This window comes from Eumetopias jubatus, unplaced genomic scaffold (assembly GCF_037043125.1).
Source record: "Eumetopias jubatus isolate StellerSeaLion01/CBP00866 unplaced genomic scaffold, mEumJub1_p1.0 scaffold_2, whole genome shotgun sequence".
NCBI lineage: Eukaryota > Metazoa > Chordata > Mammalia > Carnivora > Otariidae > Eumetopias > Eumetopias jubatus.
The window spans coordinates 121,921,822-121,944,269 of record NW_028274808.1 but is presented as its reverse complement, the minus strand read 5'-3'; the positions used below and the strand labels follow the sequence as shown (position 1 = coordinate 121,944,269).

The 22,448-nt window shown below is 42.4% G+C and overlaps 1 protein-coding gene across 5 annotated transcripts in view; it reads right to left on the bottom strand.

Annotated features, from left to right (window-relative positions):
* The window catches only part of TSPAN5 (tetraspanin 5), a 169,643-nt gene extending 147,533 nt beyond the window's left edge, over positions 1 to 22,110 (bottom strand). For 2 of the 5 annotated variants that reach the window (XM_088021101.1, XM_088021100.1), the window contains exon 1: positions 21,644 to 22,110. In XM_088021101.1, the coding sequence (XP_087877227.1) occupies positions 21,644 to 21,724 (81 nt within the window). In that variant the 5' untranslated portion in view covers positions 21,725 to 22,110. The remainder of the gene's footprint in view (positions 1 to 21,643) is intronic. The other 3 variants (XM_088021103.1, XM_088021105.1, XM_088021104.1) reach the window with 2 other exon arrangements.
* Between the last annotated feature and the right edge of the window lie 338 nt (positions 22,111 to 22,448).

Sequence of the window (22,448 nt, the reverse complement as noted above, 5' to 3'; positions counted from 1 at the left end):
ACAGTAACGACCTGAACCAAGGCAGGGACAGCTGTCGGGGAAGCAGCAGAGCAACGACCTGAACCAAGGCAGGGACAGCTGTCGGGGAAGCAGCAGAGCATACAAGCATACATTAGTTAAGACTTGCAGGAGCGTGCAGGGTCCACAATTTTCACCTCCCTAGAAGCTAAGAAGCGAGCCTACCACAGTTTCCTGGGTGCTGGCAGGAGACCTAGAACTCCTGGGTCAGAGACAAAGGATGGTTTATGACTCACAGCAGGGCAGCGGCCACAGTATCTGCACTTGAGCACCACTTCCCACAGGACAGTGCAGACAGGGCTCCCCCGGTGAACGGGACAAGAGACGGCCCCTGAACTTAGGGAACCCAGGTATTTTCCCCCCCATGGGCACTTAATTTCCAAGGCTTTTCACTATACAAACATCCTTAAAAAGATAGCCCAGAACAAAGGCAGTTAGTGCCTCAGCTCACGAGATGTGCACAAGAAACGTGGGACCTCTATGGAGAGCCGTTTCTCAACGTACTCACTTTACTGAGGAGGAAACAAAGCTTCAAGCAGCTTAAAATGAGTCAGGGCAACAAAGCTAGAGAATAATAGAAGGGGGATTCAAATCCTTGCCTGATGATGCCAAGTCCCACGGCCTTCCACGACTTAAAACCCCTTCATAGAAAATAATGACTTCTGCTAGGGGAAAGGCTTGAGGGAGGGACAGATAAGTGCTCTAGTCTTTCCTGGAGGTTGTCAGCTCACCTGGGTAGGGAATAAGAAACACATTTGGGGCTGGTGCCTCCACCTAGCTATAAGGGTACTAGACGTTCTCCTTGTGTGATAGGGTCCCCAAGCTCGAGTGGCAGAACAGAACCAGGCTGTCGCAGAAGGCAACAGCAGTGTCTCAACAGCAGTGGGGGAGTTCCACTCCCAAGTCTTTATGAAATTGCATCCAGAACAGTGGAAAAAAAGTTTGTGTGTTAATACTTGGTTATTTCCTAAAAACACTTGCAGAGTAATAATCTTCCACACAAAAAAAAGGATCTTTATTAATCTGTGCATTTAAACTAGCAAACACTGTGTGTGTTTGTACACACACATGTAATTTAAAGAAAGTAAAGTAACTATATTAAGAAACAGAAAAAGTTGGTTGGCAGCCTCTTCATTTTGAATCCAGTGTAAGTACAGACTATCACTTCACGAATGAGGCTAATTATTTTGAACATGAGTGATCAAGTTTACTCACACATTAACATAAGCAAACAAATGGTTTACTTGGTTTCAAAAGTCCAGTTACGGAGGTTCAGCAACTGCAGCTCTTTTGGTCTCCCTGGGCCCAATGAGGACCAGTTGGAGGGTGGACCCTGGTCTGAGGTATTTTAGCTCAGTCCACAAGATCCCAAGGCACCCCGTCAGACTGAGGAACCCTCTCCTTGGCAGGGAGCTCCCAACTCCCCAGGAGAAGCCCCCATGCCCCGCACTACCATCATCATCACCAACCAGATTCTTCAAGGACTGAAAGGCACAGGTGGTACTTATCACACTAAGCAGAAATGTCTGAACCCATTTAACTTAAAAGGATCACCCACTTTATGCCACTCAGTTAAACCTTTAGATGACTGCCCAATGCACACAAAAACTCTACATTGCACAACTCTGGGGAACACCATGCACATCCCAGGGAGCTGTGGAGTGCACAGCCTGTGTAGCTATATATGGCAGTCCTCGGGGAAGGGGGAAGGGTCATTCCCACAGATATTTCCCCATTAAAATCCACTTCCTGATCCATGCACTTTTTACTTAATCCATGAATCCTTACATTTCGGCAGTCATCGTGGATCTCACTTTGATGGCTGCAGTTAATAATTTTCACATATCATTAAACGAATGAAAATACTTAGGATTTGGTTGATTAAATGCCAGTAAGATTCACACTGGAGGGGCGCCTGGATGGCTCAGTTGTTAAGCGTCTGCCTTCGGCTCAGGTCATGATCCCGGGGTCCTGGGATCGAGCCCCGCATCGGGCTCCCTGCTCAGCGGGAAGATGGCTTTTCCCTCTCCCACTCCCGCTGCTTGTGTTCCCTCTCTGTCTCTCTGTCAAATAAATAAAATCTTAAAAGAAAAAAGGAAAAAAAAGATTCACACTGGAAACAACAGGAGAGGGGTTTCAATATCTTATCTCCTCTTTGAGCCCTGAGAGTCCTTTCCCCATGTAGAATCATCTTAGTATCAGGCCTAATTACCAAATGGACATATTATTCTTTCCATGGGGGAAAGAGCAAATATATATTGCAGATAACAAGTAAATATACTTTTACAGATATTTTACGAAGAAAAAAACATTGTTCTAAACAAATATTCATTACTTGCCTTTCATCAGCTGCATGACTGCTAATTATAAACACTCTATAAATTGTCTAAACCAGCAAAGAGGTGATCTCGGGGTTACTTTCCAATAGGTTGGTTAACTGCTCAAAAAAACAATTCATTCAGCAAATATCACAGACAGAAATTTTCTTCCCCAGTCCAATTCAGCAGAGCCAGGATGTTTCTGAGATGAGCTCTGCCTGCACCTTCTTCGCTCTGGCCCACGGCCTTGACCTGGACTTCCCCATGTATCTCTCTCTCCTTTCAGGACCAGATGTCCTAGGCTCCCGAGGTTGTGTGCTCTCCTCCCCCCACCCCAATACTCCTGGGTTATGCTGTTTTGTACTCTCAAGATCAACTCCTTGCCTATGTCAGTTTTACATCTTACCTGACTCAGCATACAATTCTTGGCAAAGATGCCTCAGTCTCCCTTGGTTCCCTGGAGACACACAGGCCAGTGGCACGGATATGAAGTACGCAAGAAGCCCTCGCCAGGTCTCAGGAGAAGCTCTGAGGAGCCACGCACCACCACCTTCCTAACCACACTATTTGGAGGTGAGGCCCAGGTGATTAGGTTCTAAATGGGACACAGCTGAATATATTTCACTGGATAAGTATTCAACTACTACACAATACACCTGGGTCTGGCCTTATTTGCTTTTACCCTACTCAGAAGGAAATAAATTAACCAGCTACTGTGTCTTGAAAGCTGGCAGAACACACAAGACGCCTGGGTCAGAGACAAAGGACTGTTACAGCGCAGCAGAGAGCATGAGCATCAGGTTTGTGTCCATTCTCCTCACCCCCAAGTCCAAGGTGGGGGGCGCTGAGGGGCCCAGATGGAAGCTGCACGTGCTGCCGTCAGTCTGCGTCACAGCTGAGGAACCTGTGCTTTAGGGAACCTGCTGCTTTATAACAAGCAGTAAGTGAGACTGCTCTTTGTTCCAGGGAGAGACGTTACCTCATCCTTCAAGACTGCTCGCTGCAAACACCACTCGAAGAAATGGCCCAGATAAAGAGCATTCTTGGCACACCCACCCAGCAAGACATGTAGAAGTATGAGAAACGTGTGGAAAAGTGTCTCCCAACCACCTGTGTATGTCCCTAACTGTAGATGACGGTGTCTATGGGGCTCATGGTCCCAGAGTCTCCACAGGAACCCTCGCTACACTCATGGCATGGATTACAAAAGCAGCAGCAGAGGGCCCTCACTGGAAAGGAACTTTGAACACCGCTCCGCCCAATTTAATGGCTTAGTCCAATAGCACAGTCTGGGAAGCCCCCCCAAGCACATAGACAGTGGCCCAACACCACCTTTGCCTCTCTTCCTGCTTTCTTTCACCTCTTCCACCTTTGGAAACTTATCTATGTTTAAAAATGCACAAGAAATACATAATGGACAGAATAGAAGCTGGTCTCAATCTGGGCAAAACTTTAATTCTAGAAATCTTCATCCCTACAGTTGAAGAAAAATCCCTTATGATAGTTTAGAAAATGAAAAACAGCGAGACGAAATTCCACTTGGCAAATGTTCACCCTCTGAAAGGCACTAACTTTGGGAAGGAAGGCAACTTTCTTCTTGCCACATTAGACTTTTTACATCCCATACAGTGAAAAACACAATTTAAAAAACCAAATTCCTTAAGGTCCAACCACCCATAAACACCATTTGTAACAAAAACTTGTAAGTACATCAACATAAATTCAATTAAAAATTTATAATTGCCATCAGAATAAGTTATATATTAATAAACAGGTTCATAAACATATCACTTGTACATAACAAATCTTTGCAGAGGGCCCAGATAGAGGCTTATCTTGTTCCTAATGAAAATTACTTTAGATTTTTTTCAATTAATAATTATTGGATAGCTACATTAGGTATTTTTCTAGGCATAAAAAATGTTATGCCTTTAACATGCCTATAACATCTATACATGTTCTTTTATTGGAACTGTAATGTTCTACACATACTACCAAAAAAAAAAAAAAACCCAGGTAGGTCTGTGGCCTCAAAATGACCCTCTAGGCAGGACATGACAAATGCTATGCTGGCTTTTGTGATATAGAAACAGAGGGCTGATCAGGTCATGCCAGGAGTAGGCATGCTGGACAGCTGCAGCTAAACAGGAAAGGAAATTAGGGTCCAGGAGAGATGGGAATGGAGCAGCTGTCCTTGCTAGAAACCCTCAGAGAGATCCAGTTGCCAAAGGAAAGCACAGAGGTAGAATCTCCCCCAGTGGGTGAAGGACAAAAGTGAACAAAGAAAACCTTGCCATGAGTGAGAAGTTCTATTGCACAGAGTGCATTTCCCTAACAGAAACAGTTGAGGCTCCTGGACACCACCAACACCTTTCCCAGGGGATAATGAACCAAAAGCCTGCACCTGTCCTGAGTTGTCCTCTATTCCCCACTTGATGACAAAGCCAGCGTTCACTGAGTGCTCGCCCCTCTCAGGGGTGCCTGCATCATCTCAGTGAACCTTTACAATTCAATTTTTTTTTTTTTTTGTCCAAAAGGAACAGTTCAGAGTGATGGAGTCAACATTCACAGTCACCCGGCTCATAAGTGTCAAGGCCAGTATTTGAACCTACTTAGTCTCTTCACCACCACCTAAGACAAGGCAGTATTCTCTGCCTAGCATGGGGGTGGGGGAGAAAAAAGTTAAATTACAGAAATAAAGAATTAACCAGTTTTTGGATCATGTGGGACTATCCGGAGCTAATCATGAAAAACAAAATAAATTCCATGGGTATCTGCATTCAGTATGACAAAAAAACCAAATAGGACCTATATGAATTCATAGATTAAGGTACTCACCACAGAACCTTCAAACACCTAAGAGCTTATTTAAATGAAAAATGAACAATATTAGAGATGACAAAGAATTTCAAATAATACCTATACCATCAAGCTTAATCTATTCAATATGCAACTTTATGTGCAAATTAATTGAAAGGCTTTGTGTTTCTGCTAACTTAAAAGCCACATATGGAATCCATATGAAGCCAACTTTTTGAGCCTGCTCATTCCACAGCATAAGAGTAATACATAATAAATAACCTGAATACTTACTTAACATAAACAAGGTTGATATTAATCAGAATGCACCAAAACGGTTTAGAAGAACCAAACGGAGTCAAAGCACTAGCACTTGGAAAAGGGCGACTCTGCATGCACACAGCCTACAGATAGCACAAGCCAACGTGGACTTCGTCCTAGGTGAATTCCTAAATTCAAAACAGATGCCCTCCCTACCATCCTCAGCAAGACGCAAAATCCTCAAGGACTCTCCTTGTCCCCTCTGCACACTCTCTCCGGGCAACTCGGCAGAGGCTGACCGAGCCCACTGAGACGCTAGGCTCCGGGGACCACAGCTGTTGCCTGTTTTATAACCTAGGGGCTCTGCTGAAAATCTTGGCTGGGGAAGAGAAAAAAAAAAAGGATTCTACTATTAGGAGGGGGAAAAAGGTGGGGAAGGGAGGTAAAAACTAGAGGCCTAAATGATTTTTAAGGTCCCCACAACATAGATGTGCTAAGATGATATAATTAGGACTACAAAAGACCAATGAAGGGATACTTCCAGTATCTGGGTGCTAAAAGACCCACCAAAGGACACTGAATTAATATTTACACAGCCGTTCCTGCTGAAAATAACTCCAACTTTCTGTTTTGTCATCAGCAGGTTAACCTTTTTAAGGAGTGAGAAAGAGATTCATTCAACTTCACTGAAAGCAAAAAGCCCTATCTTCTCAATTCTGAAATTCACAGAGAGAAGGGGGCGAGGCAGGGGATATTCAATCGAAAGCTCACAATTAAAAAACTGCATTTTGAAAGATTCTTTGCAATAATTCATGATCTGCTGGTGCTCCAATGAAGATGTAGTAATTTCATAGTTCAGAGTTCATTTTCTAGTCTTCATCTAAGAACCAAAAATATAATCACAACCTTTTCTGTTTATGTCATAGAGACTTAAAACTGATCTCTGGTATTAGTTTGCATATTTATGCTATTCCATCATAAAAGAAACTTTAGTCTTTTATCGTAAATAAAATTGGAAGTCATTTGGTCATGTAAGTAGCTTTTCTTTTCCAAAAAAAGCATATACCTACTTACAAAAAGAAAATCCAAGGATATAGATCAGTATTTATTATTCATGAAGGATATATATTGGTAATATTCATATTCATGAATGATGTATATTGACGTATATTACTATATACTGATATTTTAAAAATCCAAATATATCAATATTTAAATGGAATACATGTATTTCACAAAATATAAAATATTTCTATGCTCTTTTCAGTGACACCCATCCTTTCATTTTTGAAATATTGATCTGTGTCTTAAAAAAAGAGTAAAACACGATTTTCAAACTTTTATGCAGTTGTTTCAAATCCTCACCGGAGAGCAACTTTAAAACTCTCAAAGCATACAATAAGAACATTAGGGATTACTAAATCTTGCAGACTCAAGAAAAAAATGAAAATGCCACATATAATTATATCATCTAGCCATCTCTTCATTCAATTTATTCTTTACCAAACCAATAGACAAAGCTAAAAGAACTGGTACCAAATAAACACTATTTTCCCTAGAATATCAGTTATGAGATCAAAAAAAAAAAATACTAGGTAGTGTTTCTCACATGACTCATGTGGGCAGTTGCTGCACATCTTCGGATAAGCAGGGCACCAACAATAAAACTGCTGCCCAGAAAGTTTTCAGCTATATTTTTCTGTCTACATAAAGGTCATGTTGAAAAACATTTAAAGCTAAGAGCGTGGTTTGGGGCGTTTTTGTTTCCTCGGTTACTTAACACTGTAACTTTCGTTTAAAAGTACAGGGTTTTTCTAATGCCTAAGGCAGATCTATTAATTTTTTTTTTTGGTTCTGTGGAATTGATGTTTATTCACAAGATATTTGTACTGTATGTTGAAACACTTATTCTAAATGTCATCCTGAGGGGGGAAATGCAGGTAAAGTCAGAAGAAATGCTTAAAAACTACTGATGGAAAAGCACATTTTTTTTCCTTTACAAAGTAACTAAGGTTTGCTAAATTCAAATCCTTGTATTTGCAGCTGAACCTCTGAAATGTTTTTTGTTTGTTTGTTTTGGGGTGTTTGTTCACTGCTCTCAGAGTATTTGACTAAGAGTCTCCATTTTTAATATAATGGAACCTCTGAACCTCTGAAATGTTTTTTGTTTGTTTGTTTTGGGGTGTTTGTTCACTGCTCTCAGAGTATTTGACTAAGAGTCTCCATTTTTAATATAATGGAACCAAAAGAAAGCATTACTGGGATCGTGGTGAATTTCTTTTCCTTCAAAAAATGTATATTAATGTCACTGTATTGTTTTTACTGTAGAAAAGTATACAGAAAGTGCCCTTTTTTTAAAAATGGACTCATTCCAAATTGAACATAATCAATAGTAACTTGAAGGAAGTCTGCCAAAGGTACCCACCGAGACAGATTTCCTCAGTTTTTAACGTAACTTCCTATTAGCCTGAGATCCAATTTCCCAACGCATTTGCCTTTTCCTACCTAAGATGTAACTACTCACTGGGCCCAGAGTTAGCAATTTTCCAGAAATTGGGTTGGGGGGGGAGGGGTAAGCTCTCTTTTTTCCCTGACAGGAAACAGAACCTGGAGTAAGCAAAACTTTCCACACATCTCCCCAACTGTTCTACCTCTAGAGATTCATCCATCTCACTAATAGGTTTTAGCTTATAAATGCATGCCTTCCTTCAAATTACTTAAAAGCAGTGCTCCCCAAAGTGAGATTCCCTGTTGACCTGGGGTGCCAGAGGAGACAATTTTAGAATACCTCATTAAATCATTTGAATCCGAAAGTCATTTCCTTTTCAACTCTCTTTTAATCCTCTGGTCTAGTCAAGGACAAAGTCTCCATTTGATGCCAGGATGTCGAGCACTTTGCACACTTGTTAACCTCCCCAGTAACAAAGGAAACCTAAGCTTCTGACTCAGGCCTGCCAGCAGGCACCAATCGCTACCCAGAAGTTAATAAGCCATATTATTGTCATTGTATGTATTTGAATAGTGATATTTTTCAAGTATTTTTTAATAAATGTATTTAAGGTTTAAAAATGGAATCAATTTAAGATAAAAGAATCGGTTTACAATGGTCTAGATCCTTGCAGCTCAAAATGAGATCAGTGGACCAGCCACAGCGGCCTCACCTGTGAGCTTGTTCAAGTACCATATTTTGGCCTCTCTCACGCCTCCTGAATCAGAATCTGCATGCATTCGTTCATTCATTAATTCACTCATGAGAGAGAGAGAAAGCACGCCTGTGCCAGCGAGCACGGGGAGAGGCAGAGGTGGAGGGAGAGGGACAAGCATACTCAGGGCTGAGCCCCGAGCCAGATGCAGGATGCAGGGGCTCCATCTCAGGACCCTGAGATCATGACCGGAGCCACACCAAGAGTCAGAGGCTTAACCGACCGAGCCACCCAGATGCCCCCAGTATCTGCATTTTTTTTAAAGATTTTGTTTATTTTTATTTTATTTGAGAGAGAGAGAATGAGAGAGAGAGAGAGCACAAGAGGGAAGAGGGTCAGAGGGAGAAGCAGACTCCCCGCTGAGCAGGGAGCCCAATGCGGGACTCGATCCCAGGACTCCAGGATCATGACCTGAGCCGAAGGCAGTCGCTTAACCAACTGAGCCACCCAGGCGCCCCCCAGTATCTGCATTTTAAACAAGATTCCCCATGTGACTTGTACGCACATTAAAATTTGAGAAACTCTAAGGTGACACAAGAGTTTGTCCAAAACCACGCAGGCAGCTTGCAAATGACTGAACTTTGGGGTTCGCTGTTTAGATTACCAGGTGGCCATCCTCCAGGCCTCACAGAAACTGGCTAGCCCAGGTCAGAAGGACAAAGGGTAACTTCAGTGATTGCCAATGGGAAGTCACAAATCATCCATAGATTGTGAGGTCAATGAGAGAATCCAAATCAATAGTGTTGAGCGTGCTGTAGGTAGACTAAAATTACCTTAAATGTGCTCCTATGACATCCTGTCATGCTGAACAGATCATTCTTTTCTACCAGTGAAAACTACAGTAAAAATTCTACTCACCCTCCCTTTCATCCCTTTCAATCCTCTTCCCCCTTCAAGGGCTAGGGGATTTCTGCACACCTTCTGCATAAGAATGAGTGACAAGGCTCCTTGCACCTACTAAATTAGCATGCCCTGGCCTTTTCTCCCAGAGTTGAGTCCAATTAGAGAGAAGATTATGCTTAGAAATTAGGACAGCCTGGGTCTTCTGTGTCCAGCGACACCACTGGAGGCAAAGAACACAGCTCCCGGTGCCTCCCATCACTACTGCCCCAGAGAAGAAGCGACAGGGTCACCCATTCACCAGGATGGGTGGCCTACTTAGTTAATCAATGACCAGATAGTTCAGGCCAAAATTCCACTTCTGCATCAATTCTAAGGACACCTCCACAATCTACAGAATTTGTCTGAGATACAGAGTAAAACAATGACCAAAATATGCCAGACTTCTGATACCATAAATGCAAAAAATATATAGTTACAGCCATCTAGACATTTCCACAATATCCAGATTCAACAGATGTTAATAAAATGTTTTGATTTCTGCCAGGTGTTAGGCCCAACACCAGAGCTCAACATCAGAAACTCAACTTCCCAGCACAAAACACTAAGATGAGACCGTACGGTTTTGCCAAGAAAATGAAAAGGGAATCTAAATGGGTTAAAAAAAAAAAAAAGGAGAAAATTAACAACAAACAATAGATGCAAATTCATGGTCTGGTATCCATGATAAGAATTACATGCCATTCATTACAATGAAAAGAACACTGTGAATATTGTTAGATCTTTCTTCCTTTAGTTATTTTGAGAATGCATTTATGTAGGCAGAACATCACAGAGAACAAAAAATATATATTACCGTGTAAGATTACTTGGTTCTGAAAGAAGTTAAGAAAAAAAAACAAAACAAAAAAAAATGATGGGTGTTGAGGAAAATAGAGGAATAATTGCTAATACCTATGGAGTATTCCAAGCAGTTCATACATCTTAACTCCTCTAATCCTAATGACTCCAAGAGAGATGTTATACTACTATTAATAGCATTAATTAATACTACAACTAAGAATGCCATTTTGCAGATGAGGATGACACTGAACTGCAAGGTCACTAAAATAACCTAAGGTCACAAGCCTGGGAAGAGAGTTGGATAAAAATCAGACACACTTGGAAGTCCAAGCTCCTTAACACCAGACTCTTCTGCCACTTCACACCAGAGCACTACAATGCCTACGTCAGGATGCACCTTCATCCTCACTTTCTAATACGGACACATGTAAAGACTTTTTCTAAATTCTAAATTTCTAAATTAACTGATGGAGTCTTCATCAGAGGGCTGGGCCATTTTCACAGGACTGACTATACCTCAAAACAAGAGAACAAAACTTGTGGCATTAAATGCTTCAACAGTGATTAGAACTACTTACTTGGCAGAATTACGTTTTAAGGCTGCTTGGGGGGAAATATTAACAGCTGGGGGAAATTTTTGTTGGAAGCAAAACATTATACTTTGAGAAATGCTTAAGTCAAGTATTCCCCTTTTATTAGGACTACTTAATGAAGTACAAAGCATTAAAATAGCTGGCCTGAATATTTATTAGAGCACCAGCTGTTCCCTCCAGATTTTTAGAAATTCAACACTTAGTGCCAAGTATAACTTAGAAAAATATTTTCAACAAGGAAAAAAATATTTTCAACAAGGAAAAAGAGCCCTATCTCTTATAATAGTTATCTAAATAGTAAATAGTAGCTGGAAAAGGTATAGAACATCACTTTGCCTTTTCAGTGAGGGGAGCCAAAGTGTTTTGCCATCCACTTCCAAATACTACTTTGTTATTGAGGTTGCTGAATACATTACTTAAAAATTATACCTTGCAGGGCACCTGGGTGGTACAGTTAGTTATGTGTCCGATTCTTGGTTTTGGCTCAGGTCGTGATCTCAGGGTCCTGGGATGGAGCCCCACAGTGGGCTCCATGCTAAGCACGGAGTCTGCTTGAGATTCTCTCTCTCTCTCCCTATCTCCCTTTGCCCCTCCTACTTGTGCTGTCTCTCTCTCTAAAATAAATAAATCTTAAAAAAAAAAATTATACCGGGGCGCCTGGGTGGCTCAGTCGGTTGGGTGGCTGCCTTCGGCTCGGGTCGTGGTCCTGAGGTCCTGGGATCGAGCCCCACATCCGGCTCCCTGCTCGGCGGAGAGCCTGCTTCTCCCTCTCCCTCTGCCTGCCACTCTGCCTACTTGTGCTCTCTCTCTATCTCTGTCAAATAAATAAATAAAATCTTTAAAAAAAAAAAAAGCATGAGACTTAAAAAAAAATTATACCTTGTTAATCCGAGTTTGCATGCCAATCTGGGTCCTTTATTTATTTTATTTTATTTTACTTTTTAGGAGTGGTGTGATAAACTATGCCCCAGTAAAACATTTCAGAGAAATAATTTAGAATTTATTTCCAAACTTTAGTTCTTTCAAAAGCCTTCCACTTTAGGAGCCCAGTCATAATCAAATACGTAATTTTTTAAAGAGGGTAGGGAAAAAGAAGTCAAGAAAATAATGGACAATTCATTATGCACACTTTGCATATTCTACATTCAACCTTTTCTTTCTAGAGTAAACTGACAAATACCAGGTTTGGGTATCCTGTGTTGCTGTACTGTCAGCTTTTTGGGATAGTGCTGCACATTTGGGTATGGGAGAAGAAATCTCCCCGCCGCAGTGTGACAGCACTCAAGTCAACGCACCTGCCACAGAGATACAGAAAGCAACTCCCCTTTCCCCTACCCCCTAATGAGGGCACTCAGGGCTGGGGACACAGGAGAAAGCCCCAGGAAAGGGAGGCTGGAAGGAAGAGCTCCAGGAAAGGGAGGCTGGAAGGAAGAGCCCCAGGAAAGGGAGGCTGGCCAGGGAGGCTGATTTCTGAAGGGGAGGACAGGTCACTATCTGGCATCTGTGGTTAGACCCAATCCCCTGCCCTGAAGTGGGCAGGACAGCAAGGGCAAAAGAACAGAATGTCTATTCCTTCATTGCTCCTGTCAAGTAAATAACTAGCTTCTCTCCCTATACAATGCCGATTTTTAGCATACTAATTGTAGCACAAGAGGTTCTGTTAGGCAGAGATTTTCTCATTTTGCTTTTAGGACTTTCAGATTTAAAAATAAACTGGCATTTTTGGATTAATAAAAAATTCCATGAAGGATAAAATAGGCCATGTTATATTTTTCCCATCAGCAACAAACACTAGCTTCATGTACTGGTGAAATCAGTCACTCTTTGGTCATAGCTCTACATTACCCACTCCTAGCTCCCCCAAGTGTCCCCTCCAGACAACAATGGGTAGAGATGCCACATCTTGCCAAGAACAACAAACCAGAGCTTCTCAAAGTCAGCTGAGCATCAGAATCACCTGCAGGGATTTAAAAACACAAAACAAAAACAAAAGCAAAAAACAAAACAACAACAAAACACACACACACACACACACTATACCTGGGCCCCATCCAGGACCTACTGATTCAGATACCCTGGTGGGAAGACTAAAATTTCCTAGCAACTTACGAATTATGCTGTTACATCTATAAAGGGGTGAAATATCAATGAATCTTACAGAAGTCACTCTAGTTAGTGAGAGGGACTTCCTGGGCATGAAGAGATTCATGCATAGGAGAAGGACTCGTAACAGGAATAATTTTGTTAAAATATGCCTTGACCATCAAGATTCAAAAACACCTGAAGGCTAGAACAGTGGTTTTCAATAGTCTGAGCAGCGGACCCCTTTTTTCAAGCCAAATCCTTCATGATATCCCAAAATACTAAACCTAATGGCTGAGTCCTCAGGAGAGATGAGAGGTCACAGATCCTCCCAGGCAGGCCCCAGGCAACCTCAAGGAAGCCTGGGGCTACTGGTAGCCCAGTTTAAAAACCACTGGGCGAGAATAAGACATGTACATGGGATAAATAAATAGTACTAAATCAAAATTCAAATAATTAACTGGAGGGTTAGGGCTTCTGATTTGCACTTAGCCTAGGGAGATGGGTTTAACAGAAGTTCACCTAAAAAGAAGTGAAGGTTTCATTTCACTAGAAATTCACTTTGAGCCAGCAACGTTCTCTGGCTACCTGGAGAAGCCTGTGCAGTTTAGCTTAGGTTAATAACTCCTATTTGTATTGAGAGATTTACCTTTTACGAAGCACATGCATGCTCTCATTTAATACTGGATAACAACTCTGTGAGATGTTGGAATTATTTCCCCATACTTTAGATAAGCCACTGAAGAAATAATCTGTGAGAGTAACCTACTCAAAGACAAATCCAGGCGGTAGCAGAGTCTTCTACCTCTAGGTTCAGCATAGTCTAGAGACTTAAGAGGGAGTTCCAGGGCAACAGCCCACTGCTCTCTGGATGGCTGGAAGGGTGTGTGAAGAATGTGTTCCATTCTGGTTGCTACATTAATGGAAGTGTGTCCAAATGGGACCACAGGCAGAGTACCACAACCAGGGCAAAGAACAACCTGGAAATCATACATGAAGAATACATGAAGGAACTAAGAGCTTTTAAAGATGAAAAACAGAAGATTTAGGAATGACATAATACCCTCTTTTAAATAATGAAGGGCTACAGAGAAAGGAGATAAGTCTTGTTTTGTTACCTAGGGCCTTCTCCTTCTCCTTCCTGAAAAATTCTATCCTAAAGCCATTAGTAGGGACCAAGCAAGGTAGGCCTTTGTGCAAGGACAGGTATGGGAGGGGATGTGGAAGCCCAGAGCAGGGTATCAGAGCCTGATCAGAGTGAGAAGGGTGTTTGTATTAGGGTGCGGGGTTATGGCATTCCTTTTGCAACATCAGCAGGTAAGGAGAGCAACCATGTGAAGGACAGGAGCAGCTAGCTGTGGAAGACTGGCTACATATGCGGAGAACTTATCAAATAAGTAAATTGTTATGAATAATGGGAGCCAGGAATCTCACTGTCAAAGAAGGTATTTATAAATATAGAAAAGAAAAAAACCTAGAATAAACCCTGTGGTATCAAAGATGGATTTGAGGCATCACTGAACTCATGGTCTCAAAATATAAATAAATATAGAAATGCATATGTAATGTATGTATATGCACATATATATATACACACAGACACATATTCCATATTTCTGTCCACTGAGAGTTCCCAGGGGTTGTGATACCCTGATAGCCATGGGCACACTTAGCAATCAGATCTTGGCTTCTAAATACCATTTGCCACTCAAAGGAACCAGGGCTCCTTGGAGAATTGGCTGATAAAATATATCACACCAGTAAATTACAAGATGAACTGGAACATCTTGTTCCACCAGAAAGCAAAGAAGTACTCAAAGAATGGTGGGAGTTAATGGGCACAGGAGGCAGCATGAAAAGACCATCACTGACTGCCAGACCTGGGACCAACTACAACATCCAAGTAAGAAGAGCAACAGTTTAACTAAAACACACTGAGAGGAAAAGAAAAAAAAAAAAGGAAACAGTAAGTTCTTACTGATAATTAGATTGAAAATTTGATGAAGACGGCTATTTACATTGTTTCAAAGTAACCTGTCACACAATATGTATAAATTGCAAAAGGATAAAGAGTAACTTTACGGCGGAGCAGCTTGGCAAACAACACTTTAAACAAGTGACCATCATTAATAATGGGACAAACAGAAATCAGTGCCATCTGATGGGATGCAATGAGACAAACATAGCACCATTTTTATGATTTGCCTCCCAAAGATGCACAGCCTGAATCTATGAATGAGAAAATGAAAGATAAACCCAAATTGAGGAACATTATACAAAATGATTGGTTTATAATCTTCAAATGTATCAGGATCCTGGCAGAGAAAGACTGAAGGAGATAACTAAATATAATGTGTGTTCTCTACTGGATTCTTTGCTTTATAAGACATGATTGGAACAACTGGGAAACTTGAAATAGGTCTAAGGATTAGACAATGGTAACGTATCTGTGGTAATTTCCTGGCTTTGATGGCTGTACGGTAGCTATCTAGGAGAATATCCTAGTTTCCAGAAAATATACACTGAGGTGTTAGCGTGATAGCCATCATCCTGGCAACTTTTTCTCAAGTGATTCAGGATAAAAACAAATTATACCACATGCAATTTTTCTGTATTTGAGATTGTTTCAAAATAAAAATTAAAAATCAACAACAGTGAATTAGGAGGATGGAAGTTACTGGGAAACAGATTACATCTACTGGGAGGACAAATGAAACGTGGTCCAAAAACAGAGCCATGCTTAAATGGGTTGGCAGGATGTCACAGAGAAAATGTTTCACTGAATAGGAAGTCAGAGGAGATGATGCCTAGGTACTTTCCAATGATTTCGTAATTCATTCATTCAACAAATATCTATTAAACACCTACTATGTTTCAGACAGTGTGCTAGACCCTGGGCTTATGAAAATGTTGGAGAGAGAGTCCCTACAGTTGAGGCTCTTATAATCGAGTGAAGTATAATGATTCAGAAATTAGAAATGTAAGACAGTCATCAGTGTTACATATGGAAAGAAGTGTGTGTCTTCAATACTCCATTGTCTTTAATTGTCTTTAATAATCCAATTTTCATTTATACTTTTTCAATAGACCACACAAAGTTTATTATATGATCATATTCTTTAACATTTTCATCCTAACTCTTTGTGCTAGTGGGTGGTGTTAATTGAGGCATATGCAAAAACTTTATCACTTTTCAATTATGAACAGATGTAAGTGACTTACTTGATGTTTTACTTTAAAATTAAAAGCATCTTCCAAAATAAGTTTCAAAGGAGAAGCTAGGGCCATCCTTACTAGAGGAGACTTAATATTCCAAAAGTGAACCCTGACATGTTCTTCAACAGCTCAAAAGTAACCCCACATCTCTGTGCTCCAATTTTTTCATCTGTCACGAAGATGTCATAATATGCTTGTAAGACGCTCTGAGATGCTTAGAAGAAAGAAGATCGTAATTATAAAGCTTTGTTAAAATACAGGTTGCTTTCACCTTTTGCCAGGGACTAACTATTATTGTGGACATATTAAGACAGAGTGATCCATCTACATGAGCTCACCTTGGCAATTTGATGGTGGGTGGAACATCATTTGGTTTTCCAACTTTCCCCCTTGGCTTCATTTCAGTCTTCTGGCATATCATCAAATGTGAATACTTCAGTGTCTTCTCACTGACCCAAGCGTGAGCAGCCAGACCAAGCAAGTTCAGTATTCAATTATTTTCCCCACTGAGGTCTCTACACCCTTCTTACACTTTTCCCATATGACACTTTCATAACCATATTTAGCTTTCTTCCTACCATCTCCCTGTAATTCAAAAGGCAATTTAGACTCCCATATGGTTGCCATCGAAGCTAACAGATGTCTAGCAAATTAAAACAAAAATTATGACTTATAAACTGCTGATGTATCGTCATTCCAGAACTCATCTTACAATTTATAGTGAATCATAAGATAAGGCTTCCTACTTGATGTCGTCCCCCCCCCCCAAGTTTCCTTAAATCTCTCTCCTCTCTGAATTTGAGCCCTGTGGAAACAAATTAGATACAACATTCTGCCATTCTGCAAGATAAACCTCCCCTTAAAGACACAATGTAATATTTGAAAGCACATCAAAGAGAAATTTGGCCTCAAGTATCCAAGGCTGTTCTAATCGTTGTACTAGGAGGAGAAGAGAAAAACAAGTTGGGTTTACCCAAATCATTCTTGGTTTTCCCAAGTCATTCAAGGTTTCCTATGATCCATGGGGCTTTTTTTCTAATAAGGGACAATTAAATTTACTGCATCCACTTGCCTCATCTCCTTGGCAGATCTTAAGGGTATTATCATTACCCGGCTAAAGTATTCTAGAAGTTCTATAATACAGGATGGGAGTAGTCTAGAGGCAATAACAATACTCACCATTTGTTAATTATTGAGACACTGTACTGAGTAATATGTTATCTCACTGAACCACCGAAACTACAATTCCATTAGATAATGTTATCCTTCCTTATAAACAAGAAATTACGGCTCAGTGCAGCAGAATGTATATTTCAAAGATGGCCACAACCCATATGACCTTGACATTTGTCCATCAAAAGGTGGAATTTCCTAGGGGGCACGTTCTGCCTGGAGCACTGGGTGTTATGCACAAACAATGAATCATGGAACACTACATCAAAAACTAATGATGTAATATATGGTGATTAACATAACAATTAAAAAAGGAAAAAAGGGAAAAAAAAAGGTGGAATTTCTTTTTTCACCCCCCTCAAAACTGAGTAGGCTCGATGTGTGCTTTAATAAGTAAAACACATGGAAGTGACACTGGGCCAGTTCTCGGTATAGCCTTAACTGGTTGTTACCTTCTACCAGTCTCAGAGACAGGAAGAAGCCACATGTAGGTGGCTCCAACCAACAACCCTGGCTGAGCTCTTAAGCAAGCATCAACTGCCAGTCATGTGAGTACGCCATCTTGGGCATCCTACCCCAGACAACTCCAGCTCCAGCCACATCTCACTGCAACTGTCCAAGAGACCCCAAGTGCAATTGCCCAGATAAGCCTGGTCAAATCTCATAACTGTGAGATATAATAAGAAAGTTTTGTTTTAAACCACTAAGTGTTAGGGTTGATTGTTATATAGTAACAGATCAACACCAGAATCAGATTACTTTACTGGCCTACAAACAGTTAAGAATTAGAACCAAAGTCCAAAAGAGTCCAGAGCAAAACATCTATTAATGGTGGGTGATAAGATGTGGGGGTTCAGGACCCAAAAGAAGCGACTTTAAAACAAAACTCCCTTTCTCCTCCCTCACCCATCTCAAAGCAGCCTAAGGGTTTTCCAAGAAATGTCCCAATATGGTGACAGCCTCAATAAAATCAATTCCCTTCTGGCTTGAGTTCTTCCAATATTAAATAGGGAAAATGAGATTTTCCCCACCACCACCCTGTGATAACTAATGAGAAAGGAATCTGTACAAGATGTTGACTTTGTTACTCAGAATATCATTACAAGTGTTATATAAAAGGATTCATATTTTACAGACGAAAGAGTAACTCTAATAATAAAACTATATTTAATGACTCACAGGACCACATTTGAGATTCACAGTGGGGACAGGGAAGAATGCATACTATACCAATAAGTGAACAAGTCAAGAAGAAATTAGGGAAAGGTGTGTGTGTGTTTTATGAAAGGATCTTTGAGGGGAAAAAATGAAGAAAACTGATCTTCAGACAAGTCTCAGTAAAGAAAGTCTGTAATTTAACAAGTGTCCCAATATATGCTATTTTCATTATACATAGTGCCTATCACTTGTATTTTTCTTCCCTAGCCTATTGGAACTCAACAGACATTTCCTCTGTCAGAACTAGAAAGAACCTTACAACTCACCCAACTCCTTCATTTTAAAAGCTGAGAAACTGAGGCCCAAGGCAGTTAACTGACTAGCAACGAGTCAAACTACTCATTAGCTAGAGAACCAAACTCGCAGTGCTGGTGCTACCATATGTCCAATTTTATTTTGCTAGAACTGTACCTCCAAGTGTCCTCAGTGTATTTCAAATTTCTTCTAGCATCTCACAGTGTGACAATGAAAGATTAGGAAACCACACTCTCTGTTATCAATCTCTTCTTCATACCTGTGTAAGAGCAGCATTGAGTCTGCTGTTTCTGGCAAGAACTTGCAGGATGGTGACTCTGTACTGGGCAGAGACGTGCAACTTTATAGAAGCAGGCTGCCAAGTTACTGACCCCAGCTCTTCAGTCACTAACACCTTAGTCTGAATTACTTTAGTAGAATGTTATGGTTACCTTCCTGCTGATCATGACTAAAAACCATGGTACTGATAAACTGGGAGATTTAAATATGGGGTAATTTTGAAGCATACAGCAGGACAGGAAAGGTATGGGGGGCATCAGGGTGGAAAGCATTAGGCATAGAAAAGAGGGAGAAGGCGTGTAGAAAGCAGAGTAAGAGAAGGGCCTTGGAACGAAGGCTTCTACTTAACAATTCTGCCTAGGGCAGCTTGTTTAGTTCCACAGCCTAGGTCTCCTTTCAGGCTTCCCATAAAACTTCCCCCAAGAGATGAAGACCTTCAAAATCAGACAAGATGGAGCTCTATTCCAGAACTCTCTCTGCAAGCATTCCACAATTCTTTAACGCTCTCCACAATTCTAATGGTTTTGCCACAACCTAATCCACAGAATATGCTAAATTTTCCTCTGTACACTGTACAAAATTACACCAAACTGTCAGGGAAATAGACCCAAATCCCTTTATTTCTTTTCCACCTCCTGCTATGAAACTGCACAGAAAGCCCCTGGGTGCTTTTTGTTGCCTGGTAGCTGAAATGTGCAACTTTTGCAAGTGTTCAAGTAGAATCAAGAGGCCTGGACTCACCACCTCGACAAGGTCCAGTCCCAGTTCAGTAGCAGTAGTCCCTGACTCTCAAAGTCACAAAGTTTCAAGTTCCAATAAAATCAAAACACCTCACTCAGAAATGTGACTACCCATCACTTTTCAACATTTCCAGCAAAGGTGAAAGAAGAGAAGCAAAGAAAGAAAATAATTTCTTCTTCCTATAATTGTAGCAATGTTTGATTGCAGGAAGGGAGTGACCACTCACAGGAATCAGGTACAGTCTGTGGCAAAAAAAAAACCAAAAAAAAAAAAAAAAGAACCCTGCCTGTGAATGACCAGATACAGTATTGATTCATGTTCTCTGCTCCCCCCCCATTCTCTTTATGAGTTTTGAGGACAGATGACATGCTGAGACAGAAAGTGGTCTCCAAACCTTTCCATTTCCCTTTACAAAACATGCAAACCAACGCAAGATACTTGAACAGAAAAATAGGAAAAAAATTTAAAATAGCTTGATAAAATGCGTATAGGAAAAAACAAATGAAAAGCTATGTTGATAACTATTCTCATAGATGTATAGGTTTGCAGGAAATGGCTAAAATTAAAGGAGAATCATAATAAACACACCCTGTGTTCCTGCTGCTGTGGATTATTACTGATCCCACCAAGTTGGATGATTGTGTATCTCATATATGAACCTACACTGAATAGCAACTTGGTGAACACCCCCAGACAGCCACCATCTTTACTTTCCACGGGGTGGGGGGGGAGGATGCCCATTAAGAAAGGAGATGGGATGGGATGGGGAGTGGGAATAATACAGTCTTTGAACCAATGTTTTCCTCTTGCCCTAGTGAACTCTTTGTCTGGTTGCTGAACACGTTTGTGAGATCAAGGAAAAGAATCCAAACAAAACAAAAGAGTAGGCACCCCAGCCTAATTACAATAGGTGCCCAGCACATTGTGGGGCCAGCAAAGCCAGAGCGCGGTTTGCATCTTGCGTTGAAGCATTTGCTCTCTCCGTACCCCTAATAAAACATGTCTCACACATTCTCTTTGCATTGCTCCAAGGTTTCCCCAAAACGGCCCACTCTGTGTCACTCCTTAGAAAAGGAGGATGTGAGGCACGAACACATTGAAACATGTTGATGGGGACTTGTTATTATCCTGACAATAATATATACATGAAAATAAAACCCTTCACCCCACATGCCCACTGGCCAGTCCATTATGCAAAAGGAGCGCCTTCCAGCTGAAGGGGAAGAGCTCGCAGGAAGCGTTATTTACGTGTACATTACAGAACCATATACCACCGCATCTGCATCCTACACAAAGCCCGAGATGGTGCAAGAAGATACACGCTGAGCATGGCACAGACCAGCCGCGGCAACACGGAGCCAAGCCCTCGTCCAATCAGATCCTTGTTAGAAGGTGGACCTCAGGGTCGGCTCTGCCCGATTAGCCTTCCCTATTATGACACCACGCTCTGCCCAACATCCATATCCCACCGGGAGCAAATCTAATTCGTGTGGTTGCTCATTTCTCAAACTGCCGAGCCCTTTCTTTCATCTGCATCCCTGCTATTCGTCCCTTAAAAAGCCACCCCAAGGCCTGGGTGCCCCCTTTCCGGCTCGGTTTTTCTTTTACCTCTTCCCACTCCTAGAAAGGATTAAATGTTTATCTCTCCAAGGCGCAAGCTGGAAAGGCGGAAGGCAAATGCCTCTCCAAGCTCCGGCAAGCGCCCGAGGGGCTGAGAAAAGTAAAAGCTGCAAGCAACGTGGGGGGAAATCGTCGCGGATCGATTGGCCACAATAGTTGAAATCCCAGAAGCGCTCCAACTTACCCAAAATATGACATTGAAGCCAAATATGAAATATTTGATGCAACAACTGACTTCAGGACCCTTGTAGTGCTTCCCGGACATCCTCTGGGTTCATGAAGACACTTGCCTCGGCAGCCCGAGTTTGGAGCACCGTTGCTCAGAGCAGCCCGGAGGGGAACAGGGGATCGGGGAAGCAGCTCCGGGCCGCGGCGCGGCGGCCGGGGCTGAGCCGCGCGGGCACCGACCGGTGGAGAACGGCTCCCGCACCTCCAGCCCCCTGGCGCGTCGAGGCCGCCGGAGCCGGGGTGGCTGTGAGCGGGCGCAGAAGCCGCGCGCTGCAAGCCCCGAGCCTCGCCGAAGCTGGCCCCGAGCCCAAGGCGAGAGCCCTCGTCTGTCCGCCAGGCGATCTGTCCGTCCGTCGGTCTCTGAGCTTCGGGCAAACACGGCCGCGGCAGACGCTGGTGGAGACGCTACTCGCTCGCCCGCCCGCCGGCTCGCGCGCGCCCTCCCACCCCTCGCTCCGCCCGCCGCTCGCTCCGCCCGCTCGGCGCGAGGCTCCTCCGCCCGCAGCTCCGCCCGCCGCCTGCCGCCCGCCGCCGGAGCCCCGGCGAGGCGCGCGCGCGCACGGGCTCGGGCGCTCCCGGGCGGCCGCGGTACCACGTAGCTGCACCGCCTCCTCCTGCCACCGCTCTCCGCTCCTCCCGCTCCGTTTCTTCCCGCCCCTTCTCCGACCAGCCCGGAGCGCCGCCGACCCCCGAGCGCTGCAGCAGGGTAGGTGAGGAGGATGACAGGCGGAAAGGAAGAGGAAGAGCGCCCGGGGAGCACG